The sequence below is a fragment of the Nematolebias whitei genome, chromosome 18 (genome assembly GCF_014905685.2).
Source record: "Nematolebias whitei isolate Nwh7 chromosome 18, NemWhi1, whole genome shotgun sequence".
Lineage (NCBI taxonomy): Eukaryota > Metazoa > Chordata > Actinopteri > Cyprinodontiformes > Rivulidae > Nematolebias > Nematolebias whitei.
This window is the reverse complement of record NC_056515.1, coordinates 30513344-30527099: the sequence shown is the minus strand read 5'-3', so window position 1 is coordinate 30527099 and position 13756 is coordinate 30513344. Positions and strand designations below refer to the sequence as shown.

Sequence of the window (13756 nt, the reverse complement as noted above, 5' to 3'; positions counted from 1 at the left end):
CTCTGTGAACAGTAAACAGCCATCAGTGTGCTAATGATCCATTGTTAGGCTGATGGTCCTTCTTGAGCATGTGATCAGCTGGTTTTGGTTGTCAGCAGCAAAACTGGTTGATCCACCCTGAGACGGTGCTATTTGTGGTATGGTATGAAGTTTATTCATTTTTAAAAAGTACAAAACAATTCCATAACAATATATAAAAAGATACAAAAAAATTTAAAATGAAAGGCAGCAGAAAGAAGAAAAAATCTTATTTTATCTGCCCCTTTTTTCAAACAATTATTTCAGACATATTAATTTTCAAGTAACAGAACAAAATGAATAACTTTCTAATTTTTCTAATTCTAATACAAAACACACACTAAACTATTTAAGAGACTGAGCTGAATACACCTCCTCAGACTGAGGAAGTCTTTCGGATGAGAGACGAAACGTTTCTACATTTTTTTTGTTGATTTGCTTTGTTTTGTTTTTTTGAATGTCCAGAGGACCAGATTTAACTTTTTTAGATTTTTCTACCTGGATTATTGAGCATGCATCAGGATATAAATAAGTTGCTTCACCATATAAGTCGCATCTATTATGTGTCACCACTGACGCGTCGCGTTTGTTATGTCACCACTGGCCACCCGGAAATGTGGACTGGTTTTGTGCCAAAATTCGATAGGCTGCCAAATGGCGGCCACAGGAGCGTGCACGGGAGGACTTTAACAAGAACTTAACAAGATTAACACTTAACAACAGTTATTTGTTTGCTCGAAATTGTAGCAAAGGTGTGTCTCAGTGGAACTTTTCCTTAATAAATGCACTTTAATGGTCAAATCAGCTGCATTTCACCTGGGCGGCGCGGCGAAATTCAGCTGATTTGACGTTTGCTCCAGGAGTTTCGGAGCGAGATGAAGGTGGCCTGTATGGCAAGCAAATGTCTCATTAATAACCACTTTTACCTATTAATGAGACACTTGGCTTGCCATATTAGTTGAGGGCCCTCTAGCGGCTGCAAATGGTAATGTTGAATATTTTTCATCTCAGAATGGATGAAATCGTCAGACCTCGGCCAAAACTCAGGTTATAAATATGGGGGAAAAACGTTTATTAGTTGCTTCAGTGGATAAATCACAGGACTTGCCCAACTTTAAACTACTTATTTCAGATTGTTCTGCCATAACATTGTATGATTTGTTGTATTGTTCACTATTAAGCCTTAATTTTATGGTCAACATGGAAGATGCTGAACACTTTTAACGCTATAGAGAATTTACGTTTCATATTTCAGCTGACTTAATTTGCTTATTGTATCCAAGTCCAATAGACTCATTCTAGGTTTAAATATTAAATAAATATCCAAGATAAATAGGTGGATACTGACTGTGTTGTTTAAATACAAGAACTTTCTTCAATATTAATATATTGAATTAGACACGCTATAATAATAGCATTTAAATTATTATTCTATGTATTAACTTGGATGATCTCCAGCTAAAATTACATGTACTGGAAAGAAACCAGTGCTAACCTCTGATTCACCCTCGTATGTGAGGGTAAATGTGTGTGCACGTGGTTACCATCATGCCAGAGGGGGAAATGGTAACGTGAGATTTTCCTGTAAAGCTGTGAGACACTGTCTGGTCGACACTTCTGAGGTTTTCTATTTGAAATATTTATACTGACATAAAGTAGACTCATTAAATTCCTGACACTGGTTACTGGACTTGGCAAAAAACACTTTTAGTTGTTGACTTTGCAACACCTGTTGACCTAGTTTTATTGCCTCGACTGGCCAACCTCAACACATTTTTTGTCTTGTGCCTAATTTAAAACATTTTTTCTGTTGTCGTTAGTTTTTTTTAGCAGGTTTTATACTCTATTTATTCCCCACGTAAGCACAAACATGTTTTCCCCTGTATTTTTTGCAGGTGGTTTCCTGGTAACCAAGAAAATGCTGGACATGTTCAAACGTCCCACTGACCCTCCTGAGTACAACTACCTCTACCTCCTTCCTGCTGGTGTCTTCGTTGGAGGCTATGCTGCGGCTCTGCATTCTGGATACAACATTGAACAGGTGCAACAAGACTTTCATGTTCTTTCCTTCAGTGTAGAGTGTTGTTGTGGTTTTTCTTCCACAGAATTGGCAAAAAAAAACAACGTTACTGTGCAAGACTTTATTTGGTCAGATGTTGTGCAGGACTGTCCAACTAAAATTGTTTAGCCTTCTTTTCCACCCACAATCCATATCCTCAATATATTTTTCCCCACTCTCTCTTTTCCTCAACAGATGATGTACTTGGCCTCAGGTCTGTGCTGCGTCGGTGCCCTTGCTGGCCTTTCCAACCAGACCACAGCCCGGTTGGGAAATGCTCTGGGTATGATTGGAGTCGCAGGGGGCATGGCTGCCACTTTGGGCGCTCTCCAACCGAATCCTGAGCTCCTGGCACAAATGAGTGCAGCCATGGCTGTGGGTGGCACTGCTGGTAAGTTTGCGTGGATTTAAAATTAGAAGAACAATCGAGCAAGTTTCAGGGAAACTCTTGAGACTTGTAGAACAGTGGTGCAGCAGATGGATGTGGGTTTTGTGTTGTTTGCATGTGTATGTGTGTATTCCAAGCTCAGCTAGCAGAAGCAGGTGTGTGGAGAGTTTGTGATGTTTACATCAAACACAACATGACTAACTCTTACCAGACACAGGTTTTGTCTGACTGGTCAGCATCGGGTATTACTCACTTTCTTTCTCCGTTTCAGAATGGTTTGATCATTTATACGCTAATTGTTCCAGTAACAAAGCAGAAAACCAGACTAAAATATCCACACAGATAACATTGTTTTCCAGATACAGCTGTGTTTAAAGGCTTCCTGTAGGACACATGTGCGCACCCACTCAAACGCACAGATACCGGCACATTGGAGATCAACAGAAAACTGGAATTTCCTGAAGCAGGCCTCATCAGCATCACCTGGCTATTCTGTTTCCCACTTCCTTGCAGGATTGTGTGTGGACATGTTTGTGATTTGAAGTGATTTAGAGATGCTGCATTTTATATATTCATCTTTTTTTTTCTATCTCCAGGCTTGACCATCGCTAAAAAAATTGAGATCACTGACTTGCCTCAGCTTGTGGCTGCATTCCACAGCCTGGTCGGACTGGCTGCAGTACTCACCTGTGTGGCAGAATACATGATCGAGTACCCTCACTTTGCTACGGACCCTGCAGCCAACCTCACCAAGGTAGTTGCCTACCTGGGCACCTACATTGGTGGAATCACTTTCAGTGGCTCTTTGGTGGCGTACGGCAAACTGCAAGGTGAGAAAAGCAGAGCCACTTTCTCCAGCTTTTAGTTCTTCCATCACATAGTTAATTCAATTCAGTTTATTTATACAGCGCCAAGTCACAACAGAAGTCATCTCTGGGAACTGAACAGAAATATTCATATAAAAATAATTATTTAATTTTATTTATCTGAGGAGCAGACTGCTTTGAGTTTAACTCCATCGCAGAACTCTCATCTTGAGCAAGCATGAAGGCGACAGCGGAAAGAAAAAACTCTTTATTTATTATTTATTTACTATTTATTTATATTTCTGCAGGTCTTCTGAACAGTGCCCCCCTGATTCTCCCTGCTCGTCATGCTCTCAATGCCAGTCTCATGGCGGCTTGTATCGGTGGGATGGTTCCCTACATGCTGGATCCAAGCTACACCACAGGCATGACCTGTCTCGGATCAGTGTCTGCCCTCTCCGCTGTCATGGTATGCTGCACATGGGCACTTATCAGATTTGTTGTTGCTCTCAGTATGTCACTTTAAAAAAAAAAATCAGGACATTAATATTATAGATTGAAATGTTCTTATGTGCTGACAGACTAAACATATAAAAATGCTATTAAAAAATCAGTAAACTGTCGGAAGGGAAAATGATTTAAAATAATTAGGGAGAAGCATTTTAGAGATGAAGTAGGTTAAAAAAAAGTAAAAAAAAAAACAACACAACACTTTCCTAATAAATGTCAAGTAACAGGAAACAATAGCTGCCCAAAGACCGAGTGAAGCTGGCAGTTATAGGCAAGTGAGTTTAACAAGTTATTCTTTCCGATTAGCTTTTTAGTGAGGTCTACAGCATTGTAACGTCATGCTGGTGTTTGAAAATCTTTGTGAAATTGCTAAAATTGTCAGTAGTCCTCGGCATGAAATAATCTCAAAAAGTGAATCACAGAAAAGTAACTCCAGTTACCTTTGACCTCTTGAGTTTATCTAGGCAGGAGAACTAAATATTTTTTGCAAAAAGAAAAAAAAAAAAAAGTCCACTGCTCCAGATGTTGCTGAGGAAAGCAGAAGTATTAGCAAAATCAAAACCAAAAAATCAATCCAGGAGAAACCAGACTGTTAATATTTCAGTTTCTTTTTTTTATGCAGCTCATCTCTAGTCAGTAATTCAAGTCCAGCATTATGAATCATCTACCGTACATGTGCATGCGTTGTCTTGCTCAACTTCCTGAGTGGTCGTTAAGAACCAGCTATGAAGTTTTTGTGCTGAGATAAATTCAACACAGATATTTCAGAATATTGATGCTGCTTTGGTAACTGCAGTTGGCTGTTGTTAAACAAAATCTGTATAAATGATAAAGATATAGAAAGCATGTGAATCTGATTGTGAAAAATGTTTCTTCTTTTAGAGGCGAGTAGTATTACCTTCACTGCTGACTTTTATCCTTTATAAAGCAAATGAACATGCAACAGATTTGTTTTTGTCCTATTCTCTATGAGCATTGATCCAACTCAAGTTCTTTATATCAAATTTCATGCTTTAGTTTTTGCATCTCAGCTGCTCAAATGAATAGTTTGGACTTGATATTTGTGCACTGCGACATTGTTTACACAATTCATTTTACAAATCCAATTTCATGCTGTTTATAGTTTTAATTAGGCCTGTCGCAATGAACAATAAATCAATTAATCGCATGATAAATAGAAATTATCAACCTCATTTTCATTTATCGGCTTTACCGTTTCTTCGTGTCTCTCTCTTTCTACTGAAGACACTGGATGACAACAAACTCAACTCCGGTGTTCTTCATCGACCCCTCCCTTTCTCTTTTCTCTTTAAAATCCATTTTAACGATCCAAAATCACGTTTTTGGATCGTTAAAAGCAGCTAAACTGAGAGGCTAAGCTAAAAGCTAAGCTAACAGGCAGACATCGGGGTAAAAACCTCCGTCTTGCCAAAGCTCCAAAATTCACGGTTGAAACTCGTGCCTTTGTGTAAAAAAATTGTTTTTCTCTGCAAAAAGAAGCTTAGAACTTCTTTACAGATTTTTTTTTTTTATTAAAAGCTTTGTGTGAAAAATATACTATGCCAAAGAGCTCAAACCACACTGAGTGTACGCCATTTTGAGAACCGAAGAAAGGAATGAGAGACAGCCCATGTCACGTCAAGGGGCCTCCCTCCCATTTTTCTTAAAGAGACACGCTTCTCGCTCCCTCATTATCCATCCTTCGGTTCAAACAGTCTTATACTGCCATCTGGTGGTAAAAAAAAAAAGAGTACTACACACAAAACAAATTACCCAACATTTCTTCTTAAATTTGACAATATTTACTAATTATTGTAAAATTTCTATTAATATGATCATTTATTGCAATAATTTATGACAGTTAATTGCCCAGCAAAATTTGTTATCGTGACATGTGCAGTGCAGCGTGGCATGATCAGCCTGCTGCACACGTTGCTTTAATAGTGACCTTCAGGTCATCTGCTTTGAGTCTGGTGTCGCTCACCTTCCTCTCGACAGCCCTGGGGGGTTCAGGTCGGGTGAGTTTGCTGGTCAGTCAAGCACAGCAACACCACGGGCATAGAGTACCTTACACACCTTCTGCGTAGTTACAGGATGAAATAATCACAGATGAATCTAAACTTTGTGGTAAATAAAAACATGGAACTGACCATCAGTTTATCGTTTAAAATGTCTTATTACACAACCACACATCAACAGAAGCTTTTTGTTTAAGACGAGACTTTTGGTTGACCACTTATTGATGCACCGTCGTGCTCTCCTGCAGGGTGTAACTTTGACAGCAGCTATCGGAGGTGCCGACATGCCGGTGGTCATCACCGTACTGAACAGTTACTCGGGCTGGGCTCTGTGTGCTGAGGGCTTTCTGCTAAACAATAACCTGCTCACCATCGTCGGAGCTCTCATCGGGTCGTCTGGAGCCATTTTGTCCTACATTATGTGTGTGGTAAGTGGAAAACACAGAAAATATTTCTGCTTTGCTCTCTTTGTTTACAGCTTTATTGTGAAGTATCATATTGGGATTTATGAAGCTAAACATATGCAGTTAACCACAGTTGTTTTCCTGTCCATCAGGAGGGACTCTTTACCTTATTAGTAAAAATATGTAATTCCTGATTTGATTTACTGTACATATCTTTCTAAAAAAAAGTAAATATTATTGCATTAATAAAAAAAATAAAACGGAATACATTAAATTGTTCTCAGGCCATGAATCGTTCCCTGGCTAACGTGATCCTGGGAGGTTATGGTACATCTTCCACCGGTACAGGAAAGCCCATGGAGATCACAGGGACACACACTGAGGTCAACGTGGAGCAGACCGTTGACATGATCAAAGAAGCTCAAAACATAATTATCACTCCAGGTAAAACAGAAACTACATGAGTGAAAAAACATCTGATTTTAATGTCATCCCCCCCCCTGCAAGCATCGCATCAGCAAAGTGCAAGTTCTGTTTATTTAACCTTTTTTTTGTTACGTCACTATAATTGACAAGTCATGGCAAAATGTGTGCACACAAAAACACATTAGTCTCGTTTCTGTGTGGTCTGCAGTATCTCATATATAGACGTTCTACAGTGGAGCACATCTATGTGAGGTCAAGGGGAAATTGGATGAACTGAGGGAATGCAGGGTTTGTTGACAACTCACTATGCTCCATATTGGCTTGTTGTTCCTTTTTCTGGGTTCAGGTGTGCACTTTGTTCCAGCTTTTTAATATTTGACGTGACACCAAACGTGCGATGGCCTCCCACGATTACAACTGTCCTTGAATTGGCTGCTGTACATGAGTCATTGGGGGTGGTCCTGGAAGGTTTCAGCTCCCTCCTCAGACGGTTGTGATGCAGACCCCAAAGAGTTGTTTTGCTCACGTTAGTGCATGTAAACACAGACTGAAAGCATCCAGCCTGCAAATTGGTGATTCCAGTCACAGAGCTGAGTGCCAGTTTACAAAAACTAAATCTTTAGAGGAAATCGCTGCAATTTACAAAAAATGCAGAATTGTTCACGTGGTCCAGTGAAACTTAAATGAGGGATTCGGTGCTGGTTATTTCTCTTTTTTTTTTCTGCCACAAATAAAAGTCGAAAGTAATTTTTAATGGATTTTTTGGAAATGCCAATCAAAAAGTAAAGCCTCTAAACCGCCACTTACACCAGTTCAGACCACTAGTGTTGGGGAGAATCTTCTTATTGCATCAGAATTCACTGAAGTTTTAAATGGTAAAAACGCCACACTAAGTCATCAGCATGTGATATTTTCAATCAAACATCAGTTACATAACAGTAAAACTACAACAAAAAAAAAAAATGTTATAAACATCTGACACTTTCCTCCGTTATGATAATGTGTAATAGTCCAACACTTTAAGTCATTGCCCTGGTTTCCATTTTGATCTTTTTTTATTGGAGCCATCACAGTCACTTGGCTTGACTGACGTCTGTGTTAACAGCTAAGCCTCAGCTTGATAAACACAAGTGTTTTCTTGGCTTTGTCTGGACCATGTCTGCATGCTCTGGCACTGTGTTTTTCTTACATGGGAAACTTGTGTGAGAATGTTGGCAGCGCACGTTATAAAGAATTATGACGGACGGAGGGGGAGAAAAAAAAGTGAAAATCTTTCACTTGTTTTGTTGGACAACAGACTGTTTTTGGAAAGAGTTGTTATTTTATTTAAAAATAAAAAAGTTTCTTGAGCTCGGTTTGAAGCCACGTCACTTTAAATTGGCGTGTCGTAAAAAGACAGATTCTGACTGGTTGTTGTGACGAGGCTTGTAAACCTCAGTGGACCATTTGACACGTGTTGGTGTGTGGGATAATAAAGCAGCAACTTACACCAGCGTTGCTGAATTTAAAAGCAATCAGAGACTTAAAGAAAAAAGTAGGAAAACATAGAACTTGGTACCTTTACTATGATTATTTTAGTTTTTGTTGCTTAACTGGTGAATTCAGCCACATGGGAGCATTGTTTGAGTTGCAGAGACAAATTAAAATGAACAATGGTCATACTGAGCAGGTGGTGTAGATATTTTTCACACAGTAGTTTTGTAAAATTCTGAAAAATTGGTAGAGAGAATTTTATTCTCATGAACTTTCTTCAGCTTTAAGGCCAGCTAGCAGAAAAAGTTGTTTTGAAGACAAACACTTGTTCGTCTTGCTCGAAATTTGTCACATGCAGGCCCTCCGGAACATTGCTAAAGTTTTCAGGATTTCATCGCATCTGATTAAACTCATGTCTTTGATGTGTTTGGACTTTGGGCACATCTTGTTTTAACTTAGAATTTAAGCCAAAAGATTATTGAATGCTGATGTGCGTGGGTTCTTGAGTCCCTCTTTTTTCAGCCCTAATTTTTTTGTGTGCTCTGTAGATTGCATCAAAATGCATAGACTTTATATTATTGTAATTTTTCTTTCAGGTTATGGACTTTGTGCTGCAAAGGCCCAGTACCCCATTGCTGAATTAGTAAAGCTGCTCTCAGAGGCTGGCAAGAAAGTCAGGTAAAGACATGATTACCGTAATTCTCGGGCTACAGAACGCACCTGTCTCTGAGCCGCACACTCTAAATATAAATCATAATTTTGTACATAAATAAGACGCTCCGGTTATTTAGCTGTGGGCATCCACCGCTTATCGTCAGGAACTGTGCCCATCCAGCTCGGACAGAGTGCAGCTTTCTTGTTGTAGTACAAGAATCAGCCACCGGATGGTGTTTCACAGACTATAGCTTGTTCAGACTGCATGATGCTTTGCTGTCCGACTCATGGTTACAACCATTATACCTACAAAATGAACACAAGAACTATCTAAGCATAATCACTGGACAGAACAGTGCCAAACGTCTACGTAACTGAAAATATTTAAAAATTATATACCGGTAAGTATTACCCAGAAGTCAAATCGTATCTGTAAAATATGGTAAATATTCGTAAAAATAATACCATTGCTTTTTATTGTTAAACACTTTTGGTCACAGTTGCTGTTTTTAAATGTACTTTTTAAATAAAGTGGACGTGATTTCTGCACAGCAGAGCTCATATGAGGAGGAGGGAAGAAGGGGGAACAGCCCCTCAGCTCCGTTTATTTCCCCCCGTTTAAGCTTAAATGAGATATTGGTATTTAAACGTATATTTACCGTATACAGAATTTTTTTTATTTTTTACTTTTATTTAAATATGTATCAGTCTTGACTTCTCTGGCTGAGCTTTCATGACGGAGGAGGTGGGAGAAGAACCCCTCCTGTTGTTCTCCGCGCCGTGTTCGGATGTAAGCTTAAATTGAGATCCCATTATTTAAATACATATTTACCATACACAGAAAGATATCACACAAAAATAATTTAAAACTTTTATTAAAACGTGTACCAGACTTGACTGCTTTGCGTCTCCAATGCTCGACCATTGACACGTTGATGCAACGCTTACTGGCAGCGCCGTTTCCTCCTTCGACCGATTGATCGCTCTTAACTTTAAAGCTGCATTGCAAGAATTCTCCGTGCGTTTTCCAATATCGCTGAACAAATGAGCAGGTCTGTGCATGAAGCGCAAAATACGATAACGACACGGGAACGATCTGAAGTAATTAATGCACGTCTATCTTGGTGGGGATGGTCCTCGAGAGTATCTCATTGGTCATTCAGGTTAGACTTCTGGTCACATGATGACAGAGTGGGTGGAGTTATGTTAGGGAATTTGAAACCCTGAGCAAGAGTCATTGTACATGTGTACATGTGAGTGCATTCTCTGTCACAAACAGGGTACTGGAAGCCACGAGTGTCAAAGAAAAATGTTAGTCAGAGGCATGAAGTCTGTTATATAAAAATATAACTTGTGAAAATTATGAAAAAAAAAACATAAATAAGACGCATACAAACACAACAATTACGGTAATTGAACTTGTATTTAATTGAGCAAAAATCTGCTTACAAGACATTAGACATTGCTTAAAGTTAAACTTATTAAAAGGGTTTTTCAAATGAATAAATGCGTACAGTGCACCAAATACAGGACAGATGCTTCAACCTGTTTGATAAGAGTGTGCAAAAAGAAGCTAAATCATGAAGAAACAAGGTATTGGACCCTTGCGCAATTTTCCTGCCTCTTGTTTGGTTGTGGCTGGTGCAGCTGCCGCTCTGTGCTCGATTAGAGGAAAGTGGGTGGTCAGAGGGGGAACAAAGGAAAACATTTCTTTGCCCTGATTTGCCTTTTTTTGTTTTGTCTTGTTTCTTAATTTATCCTCTTACTTCCAATGATCTGTGTAATTGTTCTTTTTTTGTCTCAGTTAACCAGCTACTTTAATGTATTTGTTAGATTTTATGCACAACACTAAAGTCCAGAAGCACAAGATGTTCTCGATGCTCTCCTTCAAGACCAAAGTCCCACCGTTTTGTTTTTCCCTCACCCTCTCCATTAACAAGTTTAGTAGAAAGTGTTTTTTTTTTTATTTATTATTTGCTGTCACAGTTAAAACCACAAGGCTATCTGGGTTCTTTGTACACCTCAATTTAGCAAACAATTAAGCAACATGTTTTTAAAAGTTTGTTACTCATCTTTGCAGGCGGTTGAATGGTTAGAATACGTTTCCTGAACTGATTAGATGATTCCAATAATTGAGAACTGTGTATATACCCAGTTACACACCAGAGAGTGCACATTCAACAAATGATTCTGGTGGAGGAGTGCGGTGGGAGTTGTGTGTAAAAACAGTTTAACGCCTCCTTTGCTCAACTTTAATTATTTAGTCCTCCTCACTCACTTCTGACATACGTTCTCTTCTTGATATGCTTGTAAAAGTAGGGACTTGACTAATAGTCGGCCTTTGTTTCATCCAGGTTTGGGATACATCCAGTAGCCGGTCGGATGCCCGGTCAGCTTAATGTGCTGTTGGCTGAAGCAGGCGTCCCGTATGATATTGTTCTGGAAATGGAAGAGATTAATGAGGACTTCCCTGGTGAGTCCAGCTTTCATTCAAAAAGATTTGTAGCCATTGAATGTTGCAAAAGCAGAACAGTGACAACATTGCTCTTACTTTCAATCGGGCATTCAGGTTTTTTTTTTGTCATCTTTATATTTTGTATATGAGAATCTTTTGATTTAGATAAAAAAATTACTTTATTAATAACAAAGCCTTGTGAATTTTTGCGATGTATTTGATAAAATAAAATAAAAAATCCACCAAACTAACCAGAGCCTGGTAAATATCTCGCATAAAGAAAATGAAAAGTAGACAAATTTTTTTGAACTTTTAAAATTGCTTCATAATTTAAGGGCACCTCTTTTTCCTAAGTTCTCTGTGTCATTTCCTGTTAAATGAGCCGTAAAATGTGTTTTAAAAACCAATTGGTGGTTTGCACACACAGAAACTGACCTGGTCCTGGTGATTGGCGCCAATGACACGGTGAACTCTGCCGCCCAAGAAGACCCCAACTCCATCATTGCTGGCATGCCTGTTCTGGAGGTCTGGAAGTCCAAACAGGTAAGACATCTGGTGTAAGGATGAGAATAAGATTTGTCCCACAAGTCTTAAAACAGTCTGGCCCTGGTATTTTAATGTAAAATGACAACATTCAAATAATTTTTTTAAGTCTGCTCAAAAATCCGGGAAAACACATTGCTCCTTCAAATTCTTTCTAGAGGCTACTTATTCCTTGATGACATTCTTTGTCCTTTTTAGGTGATTGTGATGAAACGTTCTCTGGGTGTTGGATACGCAGCCGTGGACAACCCCATCTTCTACAAACCCAACACCGCAATGCTGCTAGGCGATGCTAAGAAGACGTGCGACGCCCTGCAGGCCAAAGTCCGTGAGTCTCAGGGCCTGTAAAGTGGCTCTGCGTCGAGGAGGCCTCAGCCGAGAGCACACACACACAAACGAAAACAAAGGAAACGTTTTCTAAAAGTACTCCAACTTTGTCAGCTGAGTAAAACTGAGATAGGAGGTTATTGACAAACCCTTCCCAAGATCTAAAAATAAAAGAAAATGTGTTAAAAGTTCATGCTTGTGGAACTCATAAACTGAGGATGCTGTATATTTATTTCTCACAGAGATAATATACTTAAACAGATGTTTTCTTCTTGACACTTCTTTTATTTCTAGATACTAAAGGAAGGGAAATGGTCTTCAAACTCAAAAATGTGTATTCATGTAAAAAAAAAAATTTTTTTAAATCAGGCGTGTAGATGTATTAAAACTTTAGATCCATTTCAGTTAGGATGTTTTAGGAATTACTGAACAGTAGATGATTTGAAAAGTACAATAATAAATCACAGGAAGGAGTTATTACAGTTTGAAGCAACAACATTTTTTTTCTTCACTGTACAAAGTTTCATCCTCATTGTTTAATTTTTGTTTTAGAAGTTCGATATTCCCCACAATAAATCTACATCACCGTTTTTTCTTTCAGTAATGACAAGAAAAAGCTGAATAGTGTTAACATTTTTGTGAAGTTCTTTCATTTCCAGTTTTCTAGTGCGTTGAAAGAGTTCTGGTCTAAAACTTTTCCGAGTTAATTTTTGTCTAATCAAACGAGGCACGTTTCCCTCACCGTCTAACACTTTTTGTCCATGAAAGCCTCAAGGGCAGCAACCACATTTGGATTCACAAGACTGAGAACAGAAAATCATACAAAAATAAATGCAGAGTTTTGTGGGACCACTGCTGTGCTTAAATATTGACTGTCCTCCTACAAACACTTGTTGCTCAGATTTGGTGCTTAATGGTTCAGATTTTACTTAGATGTTCTTTTTCGTTTTGTCTTTAAGTGAATGTGACCAATCCACTCCTGTGTGTCCCCTCATTACAGCTCTACAGGAAAATGAAGGAACACGGTTTGTAAAATTGGGCTAATATTTAAACTGACTGTTGTGGAGGAATGTAAACAAAAATGCAAATGAAGATTTTTCTTTTTCCTGTTTAATACCATAAACATAACCTCGTGCCAAACCTTTTTCCTTTTGCACCTAATCCGGTTAAATTCACAGTTTGGCTCCTGTTATAACCACTGAGACAGGTCAAGAAAATCTCTTTGCTCCATGTTTTTTTTTATTTTTATCTTAAAGTAAAAATGTCAAACAGTTGGTAATACTGTAAGGTTAATTATTAGTTTCACCCTTAGGACCATCCTATCCATTAAATGACCCGATGACTTACCGAAGACTTTTCTTCCAATCAATTTTCATTCCACTCAATTCACATTAACAGCTTTCATATTTCCAAGACCGACAGTATTTTGTTTTACTTTGCATCTTCAGACCTCAAGTTTCTGGATGACAATTTGTATCTGTTTTGCAACTTAGGTTTAAAGCTGTAGATGTCAGCAGAGCTCAGGAGGAGGGAGTTCAGATTTGTAAATGTACTCAATCTTTATTAATTGTGATATTAAATATTTGTGAATTGCAGATATTTTTTAATCAGATTCTTAAAAAAAGCTAATTTAAATGTTGCACTTTGCAATTATGCCCCCCTATGCTTGTAGCAT

General features: G+C 38.5%; 1 protein-coding gene across 1 annotated transcript in view; it reads left to right on the top strand.

Annotated features, from left to right (window-relative positions):
• nnt (nicotinamide nucleotide transhydrogenase) overlaps positions 1 to 12434 on the top strand; it is a 24145-nt gene extending 11711 nt beyond the window's left edge. The window contains exons 13-22 of the mRNA XM_037692327.1: positions 1914 to 2059; positions 2273 to 2468; positions 3062 to 3295; positions 3580 to 3740; positions 6048 to 6227; positions 6488 to 6647; positions 8699 to 8780; positions 11111 to 11229; positions 11639 to 11754; positions 11953 to 12434. Of these exons, the coding sequence (XP_037548255.1) occupies positions 1914 to 2059; positions 2273 to 2468; positions 3062 to 3295; positions 3580 to 3740; positions 6048 to 6227; positions 6488 to 6647; positions 8699 to 8780; positions 11111 to 11229; positions 11639 to 11754; positions 11953 to 12102 (1544 nt within the window). The 3' untranslated portion in view covers positions 12103 to 12434. The remainder of the gene's footprint in view (positions 1 to 1913; positions 2060 to 2272; positions 2469 to 3061; positions 3296 to 3579; positions 3741 to 6047; positions 6228 to 6487; positions 6648 to 8698; positions 8781 to 11110; positions 11230 to 11638; positions 11755 to 11952) is intronic.
• The last annotated feature ends 1322 nt before the right edge of the window (positions 12435 to 13756 follow it).